At 36.5% G+C, this 22,676-nt stretch overlaps 1 protein-coding gene across 1 annotated transcript in view; it reads left to right on the top strand.

Moving 5' to 3' along the window:
- The window catches only part of LOC105839894 (follistatin-A), a 232,731-nt gene that overhangs the window by 110,743 nt on the left and 99,312 nt on the right, over positions 1-22,676 (top strand). The window contains exons 3-4 of the mRNA XM_036288321.1: positions 6,094-6,282; positions 8,406-8,627. Of these exons, the coding sequence (XP_036144214.1) occupies positions 6,094-6,282; positions 8,406-8,627 (411 nt within the window). The remainder of the gene's footprint in view (positions 1-6,093; positions 6,283-8,405; positions 8,628-22,676) is intronic.

Below are 22,676 nucleotides of genomic sequence, written 5' to 3'. Positions count from 1 at the left end.
TTTATTATGCCCAAGCAAGGCTACAGGGCAAAGATACACTAAGCAGGGGATGTTATATACATCGAAAAGCAAGTAATATGCGTAAGAACAATTAATAGAAGAAAATGAGCGGTGCATAATACTAAGTAAACGTAGTATATAACATAAGACTAATTAACAAAAATAATAATAATTGAAACAGGACTAGTATTAACCTAAACCTAAACCTAATTAGACAAATAATTATTTAAGAGCATACATAAAACTAATTAACAAAAATAATAATAATTATAACAGGATTAGTATTAACCTAAACCTAATTAAGCAAATAATTATTTTATGAGCAAGCATACAGACAAAGAACAACAAGTAGATATAACCAGCAGCAAGGAAATGCAAAAAGAAATGCATAAAACAAGTCGCAAGCAGTATCGAATATATGAAAATCGATAATGATTCTAAGGTTACAGAAATCGTATAATACAAGGATTATATTTCTATATAAAGAAGATGCAATGTCTTAGTGATTAGGAAATAATGGAGCGAAGGAAGCATAGTTAGGGGAACTCGGATGCTAAAAGAAAAGAGCGGAGAAGGTTCTTAAAGATACTCAAAGAAGGTGCCGATGTGATGTGATGTGATCAGAAAGGGAGTGCCAAAAATAAATTGAGGATAACTGAAATAAATTTCTAAAGATAGCTGTTCTATGTAAGGGGATGTGAAAACAATGTGATGCTGAAGCCAGTCGCACCGATCTTCTCGTTAAAGGATCAAGAGGAATAAAAAGTTCATGCAAGTAAGAAGGAGAGCGCAAATGAAGAATACGATAAACCTAGCATCCAAGAAAGTATAACCTTCTATTTTCCACCAAAAGCCAAGCCAGCCGACGTCTAAACGGAGTAATATGCTCGTTGCGCTTGAGATTAAAAATAAATCTTAGACAACAGTTAACAAGCCTCTGCAATTTAGTGTTTAATTCGTTACTCAGCCCATAAACTGATAAACTAACCAACAGTAATCAATGTGTAGCTGGATGAGAATGTTAACAAGTTTGATACGTAATTTGGTAGGAAGTGAGTTTCTATTAAATTTAAGCTTGTATAAAGAGTGATGGATACACCGCGAGACACGCAGGACATGCTTTTTCTATGAGAGGTTGGACGTAAAGATGACGCTCAAGTGCCTCACTTCACTCACGTAAGGTAGTGGTGTTAGGTCAACAATGACTGGTGGTAAGAGGGTATAGTCAATATTAATGACATGTGATTGGCTGGCAAAGATTATTGCTTTAGTTTTGGTGAGATTGAGCTTGAGACCATTTTGCTTGGCATAGTCAGAAATGGCACATGCATCCCCCGAAATTGATTTAATACCCTTAAGAACATTGGCAGGTAAACAAGAGTAGTAAATTTGTAGGTCGTCCGCGAAAAGCATATAGTTAGAGAAAGATAAAACTTTACTTATATCATTTTAAAAAAGTGAGAACAAAAGCGGTCCTAGCACAGAGTTCTGCGGAACACCCAAGGACGTCGAGATCCACCCAGAGCTATTGCTAACATCATCGATCACAGTCTGCGAGCGACCCGTTAAGTACGAGAAAAACCAAGTGAGTACATGATCAGAGAAGCCAAGCTCCTTAAGTTTCATAAGCAAGCGAAGGTGAGGGACTGTATCAAATGCTTTGCTGAAATCAAATGATATAATAATGGTCCATCGCTTGATATCAGTATTAAGCTGGTTACGCAAGAGTCGATACCTAGCAAAGCCAAGCAAACTGTTCGAACGCTTCGCTTGCTTATATATTAAATTCCGGTCACGCAGACGAATTTTAAGATCGTCAGAAAGCCATTTTGCAGGAGGCCTTCTAATTGCAAAGATCCGAGCTGGTGCAAAAGTATTAAGTGCACTCTGAAGTATGCTAGATAACAAAGCACAGGTAGCATCAGTGAGCATCAGTGTCATTCTGGAAAAAATCGAAATGAAGCTGAGCATTAGCCATATTAGTGATAAGAAAATCACAAAAGTCCGCCGCTACGGTACCTCTATAACTGCGACGCAGCATAGTGCGTTCAGGGCGAATTAATTGACGAAATTAAATGCAAGAGAGAGGCTCAGAAGATCATGCCCAGCGATGAATGGACAATCGGATTTCGAGAATGATAAAACCTTATCGTGATCATCCACAATGAGAACATCGAGCAATGAATCAGACGTGGCAGTGTGATAAGTGGCCTCAGAACATAGTATATGGAGTGAGAGACTTGACATGAGTTTGCGGAGGTGATTAGCTTCGAAGTTGTTGGTGGAAAGGTTGCAGTTCAGATCACCACCTATGACTACATTCTTATACAGGTGGGAAAACCGAGATAGCTCATCAATAAAATTATGAAGAACTAAGCCCTTAGGTCTCCTATAGACAGACCCAAAAAGTAATGATTCATTGTGTGGCATCCGAATGTCGATGATCAGGTATTTCGGATCGTTGGCATGATCTCCTCTGGATACAGCCACAACTGTGGCCTTCAATGATTTGTGCACAAAACAAGCGACATCGCCACCAATCCGACCAACACGATCATTCCGGATCAAAAAATAATCATCGAGAGCGACAAGATCGTCAGAAATTCCTGCATGAAGCCAAGTCTCAGAAACCGAAATTACGTGATAGAAGGCAGAATAAAAGTGAAGTCGGATAAAGTCAATGTGTCCACGCAAGGAATTTGCATTAAATTGAGCAATGCGAAAAGAAGCCAATCCTGAAGGTGAGATAAAAGGTAAGACAGAGGCTGGTGAGCGGACAGAAGGAGCATGTTACACAAGTTTATCTAAATCAGGATTGGAAGTGATCTGGATGACCGGTTCACCACCCGAGCGCCTCACATTTATGCAACAACTTTTCACCCAGACGTATTTATAGGATCGCTCTTTAGCCACACGCTTGGTAAGTTGCAAAAGCTCGTAAATGTCTTTGGGCAGCAATTCATTAACAAGGATTCTCCGCTCAGATTCAACCCCGCAAATCTCCCTCTGCGTTAGGACACGCCGCGCGCGCTTTTTGGAAATAACAAAATTCCTAACAGCGGCTGAAGCCAAGGTCACCGTAAGAGAATTCCAGAATCAGGTGGAACAAGGTCATGAGACGTTCCTGGGCCAGACTTTCGAGCCATTGTTCTCACATCAAGGGTGTGGCAGGACAGATCGGGTATACCAAGAGCCGAAAATATAAAGGAGTGATGGACAAAGAAACTGGCACACCCGAGATTAGAAGCATATTGTCGGAATGAGTCCGAGGGACGGAAAGAGAGGACGTTTGATTATTCGTTAAGTCTTTAAACATACTAGTGAGAGCAGCGCACTGCCGCTCTAGCGAGGCAATACGCTAACTATTGCGCTCGACACTGCTTGCGATAGAGTTCAGCTGGTTAAGTTTCACTTTGATTTCCCTATTAGTCTGATTATAGTTTTCAGCTAGTGCGGAAAGCTTCACATTGATATCATTATTAGTTTGCTTTTGGTTCTCCATAAAAACAGAAATTTTCGCGTCCGATACTCTCATTTGATCTATCAGACGAAGCAGAAGCTCATTTGTTGAAGTATCTCCGCTAGTCAGGGACTGTGACTGTGACACCGTCTGCGTCTGCATGTGCAGGCCGGAACTGCTAAAAGCAGTCGTACCTATCGAATCGAATGACGGTGCAATAGTCTCTACAGTCGGTGTCAGAGGCGCACTCAAAGACGCGGATAAAGCTTTACAACAGGTGTCCGCATACTTAGAACCCGAATAAGATTTGATGCAGCCCGGATAAAATGCACGTTTACACTCGCATTCAACGGACGCGGTAGCAATAGATTTCTTGCATCTAGAACATGTGGGTGGCAAGGGATCCATATTATAAGAAAAATATAACCTTAACAAAGTTAGGCACAGCACCAACGCAAAACGCACGCAAGCCAACCGTTTCATGCAAAACTGAGAATAACAGCGGTCAATATGCCGAGTCAAATATTTTATAAAAAATATTCAAAGTAAGTGAATTCAAGTCCAGATGGATCACTACAATCATCACACAGCGACACTCAAGTAGCTAACACTCGTAGGCGGCAAACACACACTGTCAAAATCTGTTGACACTTCGCAGGTGATAAAAGCGAGGTTCCAAGGTGGACACCCGGTAGCTACAGGATCACGTGAAGCGCAGAGATAAAGCCGGGGCTTGGTAGCCAGACGAGCCACACGAAGAGAGACGGCAGGCAGAGATAGCGCATGCGCAGGAGAGGGACGGCCAATGGAGTAAGGACTGAGAGAACACTCCAAAATCCGCCGACAAGTCCAACCGGAAAAAGCCAGAAACACGCCAAATAAAAGCCAAATGGACATTGTCCACTGGAGGAAGGTGTCAAGAAAGTGCGCCCTTCACAATGAACTGCAAAAAGAAAGCCCCGAAGGGCAGAAACCAGCAGCAAATGTCGAAAAATGCGGAGCAAGGAAAAATACGTCTGCACGCTGTACTCACCAGAAAAGAGAGAGAGAGAGAGAGAGAGAGAGAGAGAGAGAGAAACGCGCGCATGCGAGCACGCATCCACGCATTACCGTCGGCATTAGATTACCCAATGTGCACCGCGGGGAAGTTGCGGGATCGGATTTGCAGATTATTTTGGCCCTGAAAAGGACCGTTTCATAATTACTTAATCATATAAGAGATGCTGGTAATAGGAACAATCAACAAGCTGAAGAAATAGGAGGAGTAGAATTGATTGATCTATTTTGAATAATTAATTATAAACATTGGGTAACACTAATGCCGACGGTAATGCGTGCGTGCGTGCGTGTAAACATACGTAGATAACAACGTTAAATAAATTGATATTTCCAATTTTTAACCCCACATATCGAAAACTGGCCATTTTCAGACCTAGCACCTATGAGCGCCTTTTAATTAGAATGTCATAAACTACAATATATATCAGTTTCAGCCAATTGACTGTACCCCCATTTCCATTTGTTTTGTGCGGGGTCCTTTTCATGTAAGCAATGTCGTTATCGTCATTGACCTCTCAGATCAGAAAATGTCACTTTCACACTTTTGATACAAGAGGCGCTTGTGTGCTATGGAACGCGCCCCAGATTATTTAGAAACCTGTCGACGAAATATAGTGGCATGATAGCATGAGCAGCGGTCACATTCGCATGCTTCTTGGATAACGTTCCGTTCCACACATAATATTTTATTTACGTTAATAATCATGTGCGTGCATTTTAACACAACTTACTACTGTATTTTAGGTATGAGAGTTAAATTTTCAACTTTTTAATGGTATATTTTTTTACGCCTTTTTGTGTCAAGTTTATATTTAGAAATAAATTTTTTATGTTTGTAGACATCATTTGATAAGGGTCTAAACCGAAGGCCGAAACGTCATGGGAATGCATTAATAATAAAAATTCCTTTGCCAATACTGTCGGGAGTGGCTCACTTGGACACAATACAATTGGACACAGTGCAGATGGACACATTGCAAATGGACACAAACTAATGTACACGGTTCAAATGGACACGATTTATTTGGACAGAAATTTTGTATGCCGTGAAGTTATATACCGCAAAGTTGTACATCGTAAAGTTGTACACCGTACATTTCTATACCCTTCTGTTTAGGGTACCCTTATCGACGGGGTGGGTGTGGGAGGGGGCCGAAGGCCCCCCTTGTACCCTCCTGTGTGTGTGTGTGTGTGTGTTTGTAGCCACGGTTACGGTGTAGAAATGTACGGTGTACAACTTTACGGTGTACAACTTTGCGGTGTACAACTTTACGGTGTATAAATGTACGGTGTACATTATTTTGTGTCCATTTGCAACGTGTTCATTTGCACTGTGTCCAATTGTACTGTGTCCAAATGAAAGCCACTTGTACTATCGACTTATGAATTTTTAGCAATTTGTCAAATCTTTTTGTCTTATCTAAGCTACATAATTTATCTCATTTTTATTTAGGTAATTTTTAATTATGTAACACTCCATATAATAGTTCTTAAAATTTGTTTCTAATATTTTTTTTTTATTTGATCTAACGTTTGAATATAATATATACTTTATTGAAATTAATCTGTGTTAGGTGGTATATGTTGGTCGTCTCTTAGTAACGGCCGTTGTAAGGAACTTTTGTCGCAAGGTGTCACGAGAGAAAATTGTTGCGCATCTAATGCAGCAGCAGCAACTGCCTATTCCGAGGAGGATCTTGATAGTGGAAGTCTCTTCTTCTGGAGAGTTCTTGGTGGAGGTGTACAGTGTCGACCTTGTCGAGGTACATAAACAAGTAAAACTCTTCATAATAATCAAATAATTGGTGCCAGGCTCATTTTTACGTAAAATTAATCCGCGCGCGCACAATTGTGTGTGTATGTGTGTGTAACCGCGCGCATATTCAATATCCATATTAAAAAGTTATAAGAATCACGATACTCTGAAAGACTTATATGGTTGCCTCAACCTTAGCAAGTGTAACTGCTAAATGAACATTACAACCATAATTTCACTATAATATATAAATAAATTATCAGATGATAATGACAGTATATTATCAAAAATATAATGGAATCTGTTCACACGCAGCAAATTTATAACAAAAACAGAGTAATTTATGGCGGAAATTCTACGCATTTTAGTAGTTTGGCAGTAGAAATCGAGTAGAATCTGTCACCAATCTATCATTAGATTAATTTATATTATATTTATATGAGTTATATCAGCAGACTATCGGAGTTTAATATAGGCAGAGTTGTCACTAATCTTTTTGTGTACAATAAAAATGAATTCATAGTACTGTACTATACAACTAAATCTTATAAATATCTTAACTGTACTATTTTTTCTGTAGACTATATTAGAGAAATAACAATAATCTCTTACTTGAGGTAATCATACATATATAAGAATAGTTTAACTAAATGTTATTTACCACATAAAAACTGGTTGTGAAATTCGTATAAATGGGCATATATTAACCCTTTTAGGGCGGGGGGTTGCTTGGAAAGAAAATTATAGTAACACATGTGTTCTAGGAGTTTCTGAATCTAAATCTGAACTTAGCTTTAAAAAATTTCTTAATTCAAGATGGCAGACGCAATATGGTGGATAAAAAATGATAAATAATGTAAATATTACTCGATTCCAGTGAAACATTGTTTACTTGAACAAATATATGGCGATAAACTTAATTCCTGCTGTTTTTTGTCTCCAAAATTGATTTGTTTTGAAGAGAAGATGAATGAATATCTCAATCAAAGTGATTTCCTCCATTTTCTATTACATTTTTCTATTTCTCCGGCAATAAAGCAATCGATAAAACGCGTTGTTTTTTTAGGAGATTCATTTAGCCTCCCATTTTTGGACATTTTTGTACTGGAGAAGTGTGTGTCCGTAAGTTACATTGACCAGAAGAGATAGTAATCCGACGGTGCCAAGTCTGGAAAGTACAGTGCCATTCTGGATGAAGCAGAATTTCACATTCGAGTTCTAGAAGTGTTTGCTTCACAGTTTTCGCAACATGCGATCAAGCGTTATCATGCAAAAGAATGACTTTGCGTCGATTGCTGGCTATGAATGGTCTTTTTTGTATCAACTCGTCACTTATTCGACATAATACTGTTAGTAGGGATCAGCTGTAACGATTTTATTTGGATGCAAAAGCTTGTAATACAGCATACTCTTTGGTCACATCAAATGCAAAGTAAGGTCTTATGCCCGTGAATATTTTTCTTCGGCGTTGAAGTGGATAGTTGGTCGAGGTCCGCCCCATTTTTTTCGTTTGGGATTATCAAAATAAATCTACTTTTCATCGCTGGTTAATACGCTACGAAAAACATACTTTTTTCTTTACTTGGCAAAAAACAGCTCGCGGTTTATTTTCAATCAATTGGAAAATCTCTTTAGCTTCGAGAAATTTAATCTGTAAGGACTAGCGCTCTCTAATAGCGAGCGGCAGGAATTAAGTTTACCATTTAATATATGCACAAAAATATTCAGATCTAGAAAAATATAAATTGATATGGTCAGATTTGACAATTTTTTCTTAGATAAATTTTATTAGAAATATTTATATTTAACCAGGATACGCTAAGCTTAGATGGAGATAATTCATATTTTATCATATTTAGGTAAATAGTCAGAGCCATTACTCTTTTACTTCCTTATTTTGATTTTTCTGAAACAATGCATGAGCACCAAAAGGTGTCTCCCGTGCTGAAAGGGTTAACAACTATATTTAATGTAATATCGACTTGAATTGGCATACATGTTTTTTTCCAAACGTAAAAAATATTATTGTAACAATTGTAATAGTTTTTCTCGTCTATTATTTACTCATTTGACCACATTATTTTAGATATTCGTAAATGTACATAGATACAAATTGTTTTTATTTGACAGAGAGTTGCACGGAAGTTAGGTGCGAAGAAGGAAAAAAGTGTGTGGTACGTAGAGGAAGACCGAGGTGCGTATGCAGTCCAGAGTGTAAAGCATCGCGTGGTGGTGGTGGACCAGTCTGTGGAACAGACGGCAAGAGTTATAGGAGCTTGTGTAGACTTAAAAAGCGAGCTTGCAAGAAAAACAGTCACGAACTCGCGGTTGCCTATAACGGTCACTGCCAAAGTATGTATAAATAAGTTAATAACCTCTCTATATTACTATGAAAACGTTTTACTTTGGACAAAATCACGAAATATTTAATCAAGAGACACGGTGATGGTTTGTACTAAGTAAATGTGCAACGCGACACTATAGACGAGAGGACGAGTATCTAACAAGTAAACCTAACCAAGTATTACATTCCGATTCTGATAAACTTTGAGTATTTTGTAATCTAACAAGGGAACTGACGGAAATGTCCCGTTACCTATTTAATGCGCTTTGGATATGTTGTAGAACATAAAAAAATATTAGACCCATATTTTTTTTTAGCGGCGTGTCTCGACGATTAGGGATTGAAACCATCCCTCGAAAATAACGCATTTTTTTGCTTTTGGCAAATATTTTTGAAAATATAAGGTTCATGAAAAAATGTTCTATACAAAAGTTTTATGGCATTTTATACTCTTTACAATGGTGTATTCATGTTTGCCAAAAACAAAGAAATGCGTTATTTTCAAGGGGTTGTTTCAACCCCTAAACGTCGATATACGCCGCTAAAAAAATATGGATCTAATATCTTCTTATGTTCTACAACATATTCAAAGCGCATTAAAATTGGTGAGGTATACTTCCGTCAGTTCCCTTGTAAGTGAAAATAAGAAACACGTACTTCTTATACGTGTGCCCATACGGCAAGAGAGTATTTTACCCCCTTAATGGACGTATTAGTATTTGTATAAAAAATACGTGAATCTTATTTTTACTTAGACTACAAAATACTCAAAGTTTATTAAAATTGGAGTGTAACACTTGGGTAGGTTTACTTGTGTGATTATCGGATCTTAATAACAGCTATCTCAAATTCTAAATAGATTTAATAGCTTGGATTTGACTTGCATAATAAAACTGATCTCATTATTTCTTTACATGCTTTACGAACGAAAATATTATGATGCAAAGTTCGAAATATAAATTTCTCATTTAAAAAACGTCATTGCCCTCAAATGTTATCCAGTACATAATTTTAACTAGATGGCTTTAAGACTTACTTGTGATAGTTTCCTATAAAATTTTGATATATACTGCATATTGATAAATTGCTCTTGTTTGTGATTTCTTTGTGAGAGATAATAAACGAATAAATAAATATCAAGTGATATCTATAAATTGTATGGATTAAGGGAATCTTAAAGCTAAGATCGAATTCCGGAGTTGGAGCGTCGCCTAACTGAAGGAATAAAAAATATCGATAATTCGTCACTTTTAATTCTGATTCCTGATTACCATCCAACTCAAGACAATATACATGTAGGGTACAGATGTAGACGTAATGTGGCGCTCTGTATATGAACAGCTGATTCACGAAAATCAATAATATCGATCCGCCAGCATAATCAACTAAAAAGAAAAATTTTCTCCCTCAAAAATGTAATAATAATGCTTACAATAATTATTTATATGACTGTGTACAATATGTGTATATGAATATATCAAAATTTTTTCATAAAATTATAAAGTGTTCATTTGAAATGGATTTGAAATCAATAAAAGATCAAAAAACTTTTATAGATATTACATGTTCTATTTATATATGCATAATAAATAAGTAATGAATATATAAAATAAAAAATATATTCACACAGTACATTTTAGGAACTATGATATTAAAACTTTTGAATGGAGAATAGAACGGATCCCTCCTGCAACCAATATATTTTTTTTATCTCTCTGTTATTTACAAATAAAATAATTTAATAATTAGTATTATTACACAATGAACGTTTCTGATTCTTATAATAACTGATATTGTTGAACAGATGCGTTCCTGGAATTTCAGTACTGTCAGAGAAGACGCTTCTAATTTTTACAATCATTAGTACTGTTAAATAGACGTTCCTAGCCGTTAGTTTACTAGTATCGTCAAAACAAACGCTTGTGATATTTTATAATTTTCATCAGAGGAGATATTTCTGATTTTTATAATAATCAATCCATTAGATATAGACGCTGCTAACATTTAGATTGTTAGTACCATCAGAACAAATGTTTCATTTATTGAGACAATTTTATTTACCATTTTATGTCAATATCTTTTTAAAATATAGTGCACATTTTTAAAATACATTTTTATTGTATTGGAAAAGATAATAATTTATTGCTTTTTATAATTTTGGAAGTATTGTCTCACATATTTTACATTCTTGGAATATTTTACGTTACAAGAATTACCTCTTAAAACTACAATTGTGGCAAAAACTGCAAAGTAAATATCACAACTTACATTATCAGGTTGTGTACTTTTTCAAAAATTTTATTATTATGTCTCATTTGTGGATATTGACTATGTATGCAAGACGTTTCTAAACTGGCGCGAGTTTTATTAATAACAAAACCTTTGTAACATTTTCAGAAAAAAATTCTAATACGAACATGTTGAGGATATAATAATTTTCAAATAGGAAGAATATTTAAAGATCATGAATGACAGGGGCTAGAATTTCGCACGCTCAGGGGGGTAGTGATAAAGATCGATAAACATCTTTTGATGTTAAACGCTCGTTATGCTAAGCAAATAATATTCAAAGAAAGTCAATAATCGGGCTAATATAAGGCAAAGATAAAAATTTTTTAATCTTTATTGTTACGCACGTACACGCACCGGCAGAAATGGTGTCCCTCGGAGTCCAGCGCGGTGATCACCCACATACACGAAGCGCCGTACGTGTTACTAGGCGTGTGGTAAAATAGAGACGCGGAGGAGCAAAAAAAGTGGGGATCGCGCCGCTGTTGCATCCTTTACCAACGCCACACGCTCAAGAAGGATAGAGTTATGATGAGAAGACGTGATACCGATTCGCTGGTGTCCATATCTGTTTCAATACTAATGACGTCTTTCGCTTGAGTGCGAGTGAAACGGATATTGGACACCAGCGAATCGGTATCAGGTCTTCTCACTCATCATAACTCTATCCTTCTTGAGTGTGTGGCGTTGGGGAAGGATGCAACACCGGCGCAATCTCCAAATTTTATGCCGAGGGACACCATTTCTGCCGATGCGTGTACATGATGAGATAAATATAAAATTAAAGCATTAAAAAATTATTGAAAAGTTGCGAAACGTTTCGACTTTACTCAATCATTTTCAATCGCATAAGATGTAATAAAATTAACAAGAAAAAGTAAATACAATAAAAAGAGAAGAAAAACGCAAAAAACGCAAGAGTAACATCAAGTAAGAAAATAAACAACGCAAAAAGTATTTCAAAAATTGTAGAATGATATATAAATTGGAACGTTAAATACAATGGTCATATGTCGAGTTATTAAATAAGCTAAGTCAGATTGTAAGTAAGATCAAACATATTGTTAACCCTTCGTCTGTACACTTATTTTCACTAATACGGTCTGTACACTGACCCCTTTTCGTCCTGTCCCTTTTTTAAAATGTTAAATACATGCAAAAAATCTGAAAAAAATCCTAATTACTTTTGAGTAACTACATTTTAAATTTCAATTGTTATTTTGGTCATTTATTAAAAAGTTTTTTTACAATAACATTTTAAATGTCTCGAGATTGACAAAAATTGGAATTTTGTGAAATATTCATAACTTAATAACAAATTATTATTAAGAAAAACTATTATAAGGTTTTTTAGATTAAGGTATGATCTTTCACAAAAAATTTGTTTTATATGTGTCGGTTGCAAAAAGTATAATTATTTGCATGATTGAAAATAAGGTATTTTTCGGGTAATGGAAATATAATAAAATAACAATTTTTAAAAATTATAGTACATATTATAAAAAAATTCAGATATAATGGAAAATAATCAAAATTGAAGAAATTATAATACCGTATATCTGAGTCTGCCGCTCTCGAAGAAAATAACGAATCTACTCTGAAGTCTTAGTGAAGCCATTGTGATTTGCCTTTATAAACTTAAAAAAGCAAATTATGCTTGTAACTCAAGTAAAAACATCATAAAAATAACAAAACAATTAAGAAAAATATAAAAATCAAATATTTCTTACCGTCACGAAATACATACATGGTCTGTACACTGGGTCTTTTTGGGAACACTTGTAAACTTTACACGCTTTGTCAACAACAAGCGCCGGGTCGAAGCGTCCTTCCGGGTATGAGTACCTGCTGTTACTAAATTTTTTTAGGGAGGGGAGCCAAGCTCCGATTATCAACAATCTTATGGCTACACAAGTGAAAAATTTCGCTTGTTCCCTTTTGGGGTCAATGTACAGACGGAGGGTTAAGTTCATAAACCTTGAGTCCGAAATTACGTTCCTTGTGTAAACAATAACATGTGCAGAAACCGATACAAAGTGGAACCGGGACGTCAGGCGAAGTAAAATTATTAAATTGATAATGTAAGTCGACTTTCTGGCAAAAATCGTTTATTATTTATACAACGTTTCGACCATTAATTTTGGTCCCCCTCAGATAAGGTACAATCTTTCGTTACGACATAATAATTTTCTAAATACGGACCAACGAATTATAAAGCTCATTCTAAAATAAATACAAAATGATGTAGTGTGACACATAACGTCAAATTTAATAACAGCACGTTGCAATAAATACAGATTATAAGAAAATTTATAGAATTACAATGTTAGAATATTCAAACTTACATGTCAATGTCCATGGATCAAATGTACAATATAAGTTACGTTTGAATAAAAGTTAAAACGGTTGTGGCGGCACGCGCGCGCTACAGCGCGACGCGCGCGCACGCACACAGCGTCTGCGGCCGGGTCAGCGGTCCCGGCGAACGCGAGTAGTGCGCGCGGCCGCTACTAGGTGAGAGCGTCCCTTCTCAGAAGTCAAGTAACAACGCTTGACTCACATAAGGAGACCACCCACGGCGAGAGTTCAACCTCATACGCTTCGTATAGTGAGCTCTATCTCCGGGCCTATACAAGCCATAACTCTTTTTTGGCAAAGCGTCTCAGGGCCTTGGCATCTGAGATTCAATCCAAACGAGCTCGTGGTCTTCCAAAGTCTCCTCCAGGAGACTCTCATCATCGACATCTTGCCTCGCTGCAGACGGCCAGTCCACCATGGTCCTCGGACCAATCCGGTGCACCTAGGCCTTAAGAAAAAGATTCAAGAGCCTGAGAAGCCCGACGGCGAAGAAGCCTCCGTTCAGTGGTGATTCATCAGGATCGCGATTTCACCGGAGAAGCCGAAGGATCCGCGGTTCGAACCTAGGGACCCAAGTCGCTTCCCCCGGGTAACCAGGGCAACACAGACCGTAGGACGCGGGGCCATCACTCGGTCAACGCAGACCACAACTTCTTGTTCTTCGGTAACAATCAATCGGCCTATGCAGATTACTATTGCTAGGTCACGGATTGTGTTAGATCAAATGACACGGGGTACACAGACGACGCCAGAGACGACCGTTGAATCTTCCGACATACCTAAGACGCCACGTTCGCTTCTTTGAACACCAGGGAAGCATCTCCCTCGCTCCGTGATCGAGAAGAAGAGAAAGATCTTCAGGGAACTCTTCGGGAGTGATAGTAACTAACCAGTTCTAACCTCCTTCAGGCGGGAGTGGCTCACTTGGACACAGTACAATTGGACACAGTGCAGATGGACACGTTGCAAATGGATACAAACTAATGTACACGGTTCAAATGGACACGGTTTATTTGGACACAAGAATTTTGTACACTGTAAAGTTGTACACCGTACATTTCTATACCCTTCTGTTTAGGGCACCTTTACTGACCGGGTGTCGAAGGTCCCTCTTGAACCCCCCCCCCCCCGTGTGTGTGTGTGTATTTGTGGCCACTGTTACGGTGTAGAAATGTACGGTGTACAACTTTGTGGGTGCGGGAAAGGGAAAGCCCTTGCACCCCCCTCCCGTGTGTGTGTGTAAAGCATTCTCTGCACCACATGGATTTGCGACTGTGCGCATTTGGTCTGTACGTATTTGTTACTGTGTCCGTTTCGCACTGTGCGCATTTGTTACTGTGACCGTTTCGCACTGTGCGCATTTGTTACTGTGTCCATTTTGCAAAGTGCGCATTTGTTACTGTGTCCGTTTCGCAATGTGCGCATTTGTTTGTTACTGTGTCCGTTTCACTCAGCCTACTGTGTCCGTTTATTAATGTGCGCATTTGGGACTCACTCCATAAGGAGACCACCCACGGCGAGAGTTCAGCCTATACAAGCAATAACCCTTTTTTGACGAAGCACCTCAGGGCCTTGGCATCTGAGATTCGATCGAAGTGAGCTTGTGGTCTTCCAAAGTCTTCTTCGGGAGACTCTCATTATCGATATCCTGCCTCGCTGCAGACGGCTGGTCCACCGTGGTCCTCGTACCAATCCGGTGCACTCGAGCATCAAGAAGAAGATTCCGGAGCCTGAGAAGCCTGACGCGAAAGAGGTCTCCGTTCAGTGGCGACTCATCTGGATCGCGGTCTCACAGGAGAAGCTGAAGAATCCGCGGCTCCAACCTAGGAACCCTCGTCGCTTTCCCCTGGTCACCAGGGCAACACAGACCGTAGGACGCGGGGCCACCACTCGGTCGACGCAGACCACAACTTCTGGTCCTTCGGTAACAATCAATTGGCCTATTATTGCCGAGTCACGGATTGTGTCAGACCAAACGACACGGGATACACAGATGACGACAGAGATGACAGTTGAATCTTCCGACATATCTAAGACGCCACGTTCGCTTTCTTGCACACCAGGGAAGCATCTCCCTCGCTCCGTGCTCGAGAAGAAGAGGTAGATCTTCAGGGAACTCTTCGGGAGTGACAGCGACTAACCAGTCTTAACCTCCTTCGGGCACTTACGCGTGCCACCTAATCCTTCCAAACAAACAACCGTCGAGGCAGATAAGCCTGCGGTAGACGACTGCACACTAACATATTTACAGCTGTACACCAAAGATCAAATATACAAACACGTATTATTATTATTTAAGGGGGCCTTCTGATTACTTCACCACCAATCCTAACCCTACAACGATACAACAAATTGTTAAGGAACATGATGTAAATTGCGTCAAGCTAGTAGCAAGTTTTCAAAGTGACTAAGAGCAAAACAAGAAGTCATAAGTATATATGTACATGAAAATAAATATTGGGCCAACATTATTATTCTGTTGTACGGAGTGTTTAAATATTCCGTATTTTTCTGAAGATTATTGTTCTTTTTTATAGAAAACGTTTTGGCTATTTCACGTTTTTTCTTATTTTTCTCTATATGCAATACTCGCGGGGTTTGCCAGTCAAAATCATGATTTGTAAAGCTCTATGCTTGCTCACAACTGAGTGTTCACTCTCGGTTTTTCTTATGTCGCTCATATGCTCTTTCAATCGTGTCTCTAACTGGCGTTTTGTTTGACCGATGTAGGATAAACTGCAACCATTGTACCTTAAATGATAAACGACATTTGTTCTTTTCAAATTGTCAAGCTTGTCATTTCCTTTTTTAATAATACTATCAAGTTTTTTTTGAACCGTGAATAATATGCTAATACCCATTTTTTTCAGGTGATGACTAATACCATTAGTGATGCCTTTGCTGTAAGGCAGTGTTAAACTTTTTTTCATGTCAAAGGTCAAGTTTTCACATTGTCGAGCTAACGTTTGAAGAGAGTGTGCGATTTTTTAATGCTTTAATCCGTCTATTAATACCCACATAGAAATGAAACCTCCAGTAGACGTCTAATGGACGTCTGCCATGGAAGTTTAAACTTTCAGTGGACGTCCATTAGACGTCCAATATAGAGCCATTAGAAATCCACAGTTCCGCACTGTGGACGTCTATTAGACCTTCAATAGAGGTCGTCAAAGAGATTTATTAGACGTTGTGTGGATCATTAACAGAGGCTTCACGGAGCCTCGATGGATGACTTACGGACGTTTCGTGGATCATTAATAGAGGCTTCACGGAGCCTCGATGGATGATTGACAAAATAAAAATTTAAAATAAAAATTTTATTTTTTTAAATTATTTTTATCAACAGTACATACTAAATTTAGGACAAATTTTTATTAATTAATTAAATTTAAATTATATTATTTTATTTTATTCTTACTTGCCTCTGGTTTTGACCCCGGGACCTTAGGATTACAAACCTTGTACTCTATCTGCTATGCCAATTTGATTCATCGATATGGGTACTTGTTATTGTCTACATATATTACATATATGTTATAAACTGACGCAATTATATTATTTTTTATAAAAGAAATTAAATTTTGCAAAACATATTAAAAATAAATAGCATTAATTTATTTATTTATTAATTTCATTGTTAAATTTATCTTTTTCCATAACCTTAATAATTTGATAAACCTTAATAATTTGGAAATTGCGATCTATTTAGCATTAATACTTTGAAGCATTCAAATGGTTAATTAGATAATTTTAACTATATAGATCATATATTCTAAGAAAAATTGAATAGTACATTTATTATTCTGTTTTTGTATTCAGTACATGATAAATTTAGATTTTGTACATTTTTTTGTGCGCAGTAATTGTAGACAAACCGTTATTTTTCTTTATGATAATTTTTTTTAATATTAAATGGATCTCTCATTCAAGATGCTATAGTGTTGTCTGATTTCTGAGTCAACTACGACGCGCATGGACGGCTCAAAAATCGGACAGCATTGTGATATCTTTTATAAGATATTAAGCTGATATCATTTAGCTGTGATATCATAAGGATAACATTTTTAAGAAACTTAAATGAAACTCTTCCATGAGATATCTCAAAGACCTCTCTTAGTAGACGTCTCTGATAAATGTTACCATTTGGACATCATTTTCAAAATATCTAAGTGTTTTCTTAAAAAAGTTCTCTTAAAGTTTTCATTCTGATAAGCGTGTTGTCTGGGTAACTTCTATTATGAAAATAAATGTTCCATACAGCTATGGAAGTTTAATGGATCCTTAATGGATGTCTGTCTAACTTCCATCATGGAAATAATGTTCCATAGAACTATGGAAGTTTAGTGGATCCCTAATAGACGTCCATCTAACTTCCACTGTGGAAGAAAACATCCAATGGAGCTATGGATGTTTAATGGATCCCTAATGGATGTCTATCTAACTTCCACCATGGAGGTAAACCTCCAATGGAGCTATGGAAGTTTACTGGATCCCTAATGGACGTTTACCTAACTTCCGCCATGGAGGTAAATCTCCAATGGAGTTAAGGAAGTTTACTAGATCTCTAATGGACGTCCATCTGACTTCCACCATGGACATAGACGTCCCATGGATCTATGGAGGTTTAATGGACGTCCATTGGACATCCACTGGATGCCAATTTCTATGTGGGTATATTTGTTGATGACTTCGTCAGGATGGCAGATATTTTTTAAAATATTGTTTAACGTAATATTTGTTGTATGAAATTTTTCGTCGGATTATAAAATTTCTCTGTCGACAAAGTTAATTATGGTATTAGTCTTATATCGAAATGGGTGGTTAGAAAAGTAATTTACATAATGGCCCGAAAACGTGGGCTTACGGTACCAATTTGTTAGCATTTTTTTATCTTCACGAATGACTATGGTGTCCAAAAAAGGTATCGTTCCGTTGATTTTAATATGTATATATAATGTTAATATCAATATAAAAAATAAAAAGTAGATATTGTAAAAGGCTTACGTGTTTAGTTAATTGGTAAAAGAATGAAAAGCACAAGATTTAAAAAACTATATCGCCAATTATATTACAGATGTACAAGGAACGACAGTCAAATGGAAAATGAACTCCCGACAACGAATTAGGCTTATATGTAGATGTTATATGTTTATATTAGCAAGATTATGGAGTAACCAAAAATAAGAAGTGTCGAAAGACTCAATAACATCTTTGTTCAATAAATTATTGAACAAATATGCCATAAGAGTTTCATTAAGAAACCAATTTTGTTTATTTATAATATATTTGTTATGAAATAAAAATGAATTTGTTATAAAAACAATTCAAAACGTTTTCATTAAAACTTCAATATGGATGTATTATCCCTTACGGAAAAAACACTCTAATTTTAAAAGTTTACACTCAAAATTGAGTGTTAATACTCGATTTTGAAAGTTTACTCCCAAATTCAGGTGTATACGCTCAAATCTTGAATATTTACACTAAAGATTGAGTGTTTATACTCGAACATTGAGTGTGTACACTCAATGATTGAGTGTTCATACCAAAGTTTGGATTTAAATATTGAATATTTGAAAATATACTTTCAACACTTGAGTATGACACTCAATAAATGAGTGTATATTTCCAACATAAAGTGTGAACACTGAAACATTGGGGATGTACATTCAATATCTATCGGCTGAAGGTATACATTTAATATTGAGTGTGCACTCTCAAATATTGGATTAGAAAATATTAAATAAAAACAAAAGCAAAAAAAGCAAATTTAACCGAGATTAAAGTTAATCTGTATTGGTAAAAATGGGCATAAGACGAATATCTAAAATAAACATTCAATTAGAGTGTTCAGCTGACTTTGAGTATTACTTTGTTTTAGTATTATATTTTAGTATTAGTATTATAATTTGAGTATTACTTTCAACTTGGATGTTTGCCATCTAATTGAGTGTTAATTTTAGTGTTATTCTTAAATTTAGGATTAACACTGAAATTAACAATTGATTAGATGGCGAACATCCAAGTTGAGAGTAACATTGTAATTAAAAGTAAATTAAAAAGCAAAGACCAAAGATGAGCGTTTACACTGAATTGAGTTTATCCCTTGTCCCAAATTATACTTAACTTGAGTATTTTTTTAAGTATTATTTGTAGTGTTTTTTCCGTAAGGGATGTTTTGGCATTTATATTTTTTTCGGTAATTTAGTTTAGGGGACCGCGCCGATGACCTTGACCTTGACATATGCTGTCAAGGACATGATCCTGAGTAACTTTCCTTATAACTTAATCGGCGGTCACCTTTACGGAAAAAACACTCTAATTTTGAGAGTTTACACTCAAAATTGAGTGTTAATACTCGATTTTGGGAGTTTACTCCCAAATTTACGTGTATACGCTCAAATCTTGAGTATTTACACTAAAGATTGAGTGTTTATCCTCGAACATTGATTGTGTACACCCAATGATTGAGCGTTCATACTAAAGTTTGGATTTAAATACTGAATATTTAAAAGTATACTCTCAACATTTGGATATAACACACAATAAATGAGTGTATACTTCCAACATAAAGTGTGAATACTGAAACGTTGGAGATGTACACTCAACATCTATCGGTTGAAGGTATACACTTAATATTGAGTGTGCACTCTCAAACTGGATTAGAAAATATTAAATAAAAACAAAAGCAAAAAAGCAAGTTTAACCGAGATTAAAATTAATCTGCATTGGTAGAAATGGACATAAAACGAATATCTAAAATAAACATTCAATTAGAGTGTTCAGCTGGCTTTGAGTATTAATTTGAGTATTACTTTCAACTTGGATGTTTGCCATCTAATTGAGTGTTAATTTCAGTGTTATTCTTAAATTTAGGATTAACATTGAAATTAACACTTAATTAGATGGCGAACATTCAAGTTAAAAGTAATAACACTTTAATTAAAAGTAAATTAAAGAGCGAACACTCAAGTTGAGTGTTTACCCCTTGTCCCAAATTATACTCAACTTGAGTATTTTTTTAAGTGCTATTTTTATTGTTTTTTTCGTAAGGGCATTGTTTGTTAAAAAGTTACTTAAAAAAAATTTTATAAATATTATGCATGATATCTCTGCTTTACTTAAAGTCGTAAACCCATGTGGTGCAAAGAACCCGCCCTTACGGAAAAAAACACTAAAAATAACACTTAAACAAATACTCAAGTTGAGTATAATTTGGGACAAGTGGTAAAATTCAGTGTAAACACTCAACTTGAGTGTTCGCTTTTTAATTTACTTTTAATTAGAGTGTTATTACTCTCAACTTGAATGTTCGCCATCTAATTGAGTGTTAATTTCAATGTTAATTCTAAATTTAAGAATAACACTGAAATTAACATTAAATTAGATGGCAAACATCCAAGTTGAAAGTAATATTTAAATTAATACTCAAAGCCAGCTAAACACTCTATAGTTGAATGTTTATTTTAGATATTCGTTTTATGTCCATTTTTACCAATGCAGATTAATTTTAATTTCGGTTAAACTTGCTTTTCTTACTTTTGTTTTTATTTACCATTTTCTAATCCAATGTTTGAAAGTGCACACTCAATATTAAGTGTATACCTTCAACCGATAGATGTTGAGTGTACATCCCCAACGTTTCAGTGTTCACACTTTATGTTGGAAGTATACACTCATTTATTGAGTGTCATATCCAAATGTTGAGAGTATATTTTCAAATATTCAATATTTAAATCCAAACTTTGGTATGAACACTCAATCATTGAGTGTACACACTCAATGTTCGAGTATAAACACTCAATCTTTAGTGTAAATACTCAAGATTTAAACGTATACATCTAAATTTGGGAGTAATCTCCCAAAATTTAGTATTAACACTCAATTTTGAGTGTAAACTCTCAAAATTAGAGTGTTTTTCCGTAAGGGCGTGAGCGGGGTACAAAGGGAGGACGAAGTCCTCTCCCTACATTCTCGCATTAATTTTTATAAAGCACGCATAAATTAATAGATTTTCGGTAAAAATGCCGAATAAGGGATCTACCCCCAGTGACTTTGACCTTGACATATGTTGTCAAGATCATGACTCTGAGTAATGTATAAAAAATTTTAGCCGTCGCTGATTGTTTATTATAAAGTCAACACAAGAAGTTTTATGAATTACATGTAATTTTACAAGACTACATGTTTATAACAATCACGTTTTGCATGAAAAAATGTGAAGTTACATAGTATAAAGAATGCGGGACAGGGGTTCGGATCCTCCCTCTGCAACCCCTTCAATTATTTTTCCTAACTCTAACCCAACTAATTTTATGTCGCTATTTGGATAATACAAAAACATTAGAAATGAACAACGTGGATCTTGTTTGGAAAGTCGCAAACCCATGTGGTACAGTAGCGTTTATTAATATTACGGTAAAAGTGCCGAATGGGTTTGCGACTTTTCACGCCAAACAAGATCCACGATATTCCAAGATATTCGTTTCCAATGTTTCACATTATCTAAATAGCGATATAAAATTGGTTGAGTTAAAGTTAGGAAAAATTACGGAGAAGGGGTACAGGGGCCCTTCACCCACCCACACGTTTCTTTTTGCCCCCCCCCCCCGTGTGTGTGTGTGTGTGTGTGTGTGTTGTTCTATTCTACAGAAATATTTTTCAAATTTCTTTTGTTAATATTAATAACTTTTTAACGACTAATGACCGCCGATTAAGTTATAAGGAAATGTTATTGAGGGTCATGTCCTTGATAACATATGTCAAGGTCAAGGTCATCGGCGCGGTGTCCCTTTAACTAAATAATTTCCTTTTTTTTATAAAAAAACATTAAGAGGATGCTAAAGCCGTGTGTTTTACCGACATTCTGTTAAAGACTGGATAGCGAACAAAGCAGAGAGCGGAATCCAAGTAGTAATACTTACTTAAAATAAACATATGTGTAAACGAAAAAAAAAACATATTCTTGTGCCCCTGGTTACAGGACGCAGTGCGGAATCACTGCCGGAGTTTCGGGCTCAAGATGATTAGTGATAAGAGTTATAAAGTGGCGGGATCACTACCGAGAGTTGTAAAAAAGATATATATTTGATGCAAACACTTATACACTTTACAAGTGATACTTAATAAAGGGAGTGTCCGAAATGGCCACACATAAATTTCATCACGTTCGAAATGGTCACGTTCGAAATGACCACGTTCGAAATGACCATGGGATATATTGCACAAAGTTCGATTTGCCCATGTTCGAAACGACCACGTCCGAAACGGTCACGTCCGAAATGGCCGAATATTCCGAATAACCACGTTCGGAATGGCCACGTTCGGAATGATCACGGGATATATTGCAGTTTGATTTGCCCACGTTCGAAACAGCCACGTTCGGAATGTCGCTAACCCATGTACATTGT

Source organism: Monomorium pharaonis, chromosome 6, assembly GCF_013373865.1.
Source record: "Monomorium pharaonis isolate MP-MQ-018 chromosome 6, ASM1337386v2, whole genome shotgun sequence".
NCBI lineage: Eukaryota > Metazoa > Arthropoda > Insecta > Hymenoptera > Formicidae > Monomorium > Monomorium pharaonis.
The sequence above is the reverse complement of the archived record's forward strand: the minus strand, read 5'-3'. Positions and strand labels throughout refer to the sequence as shown.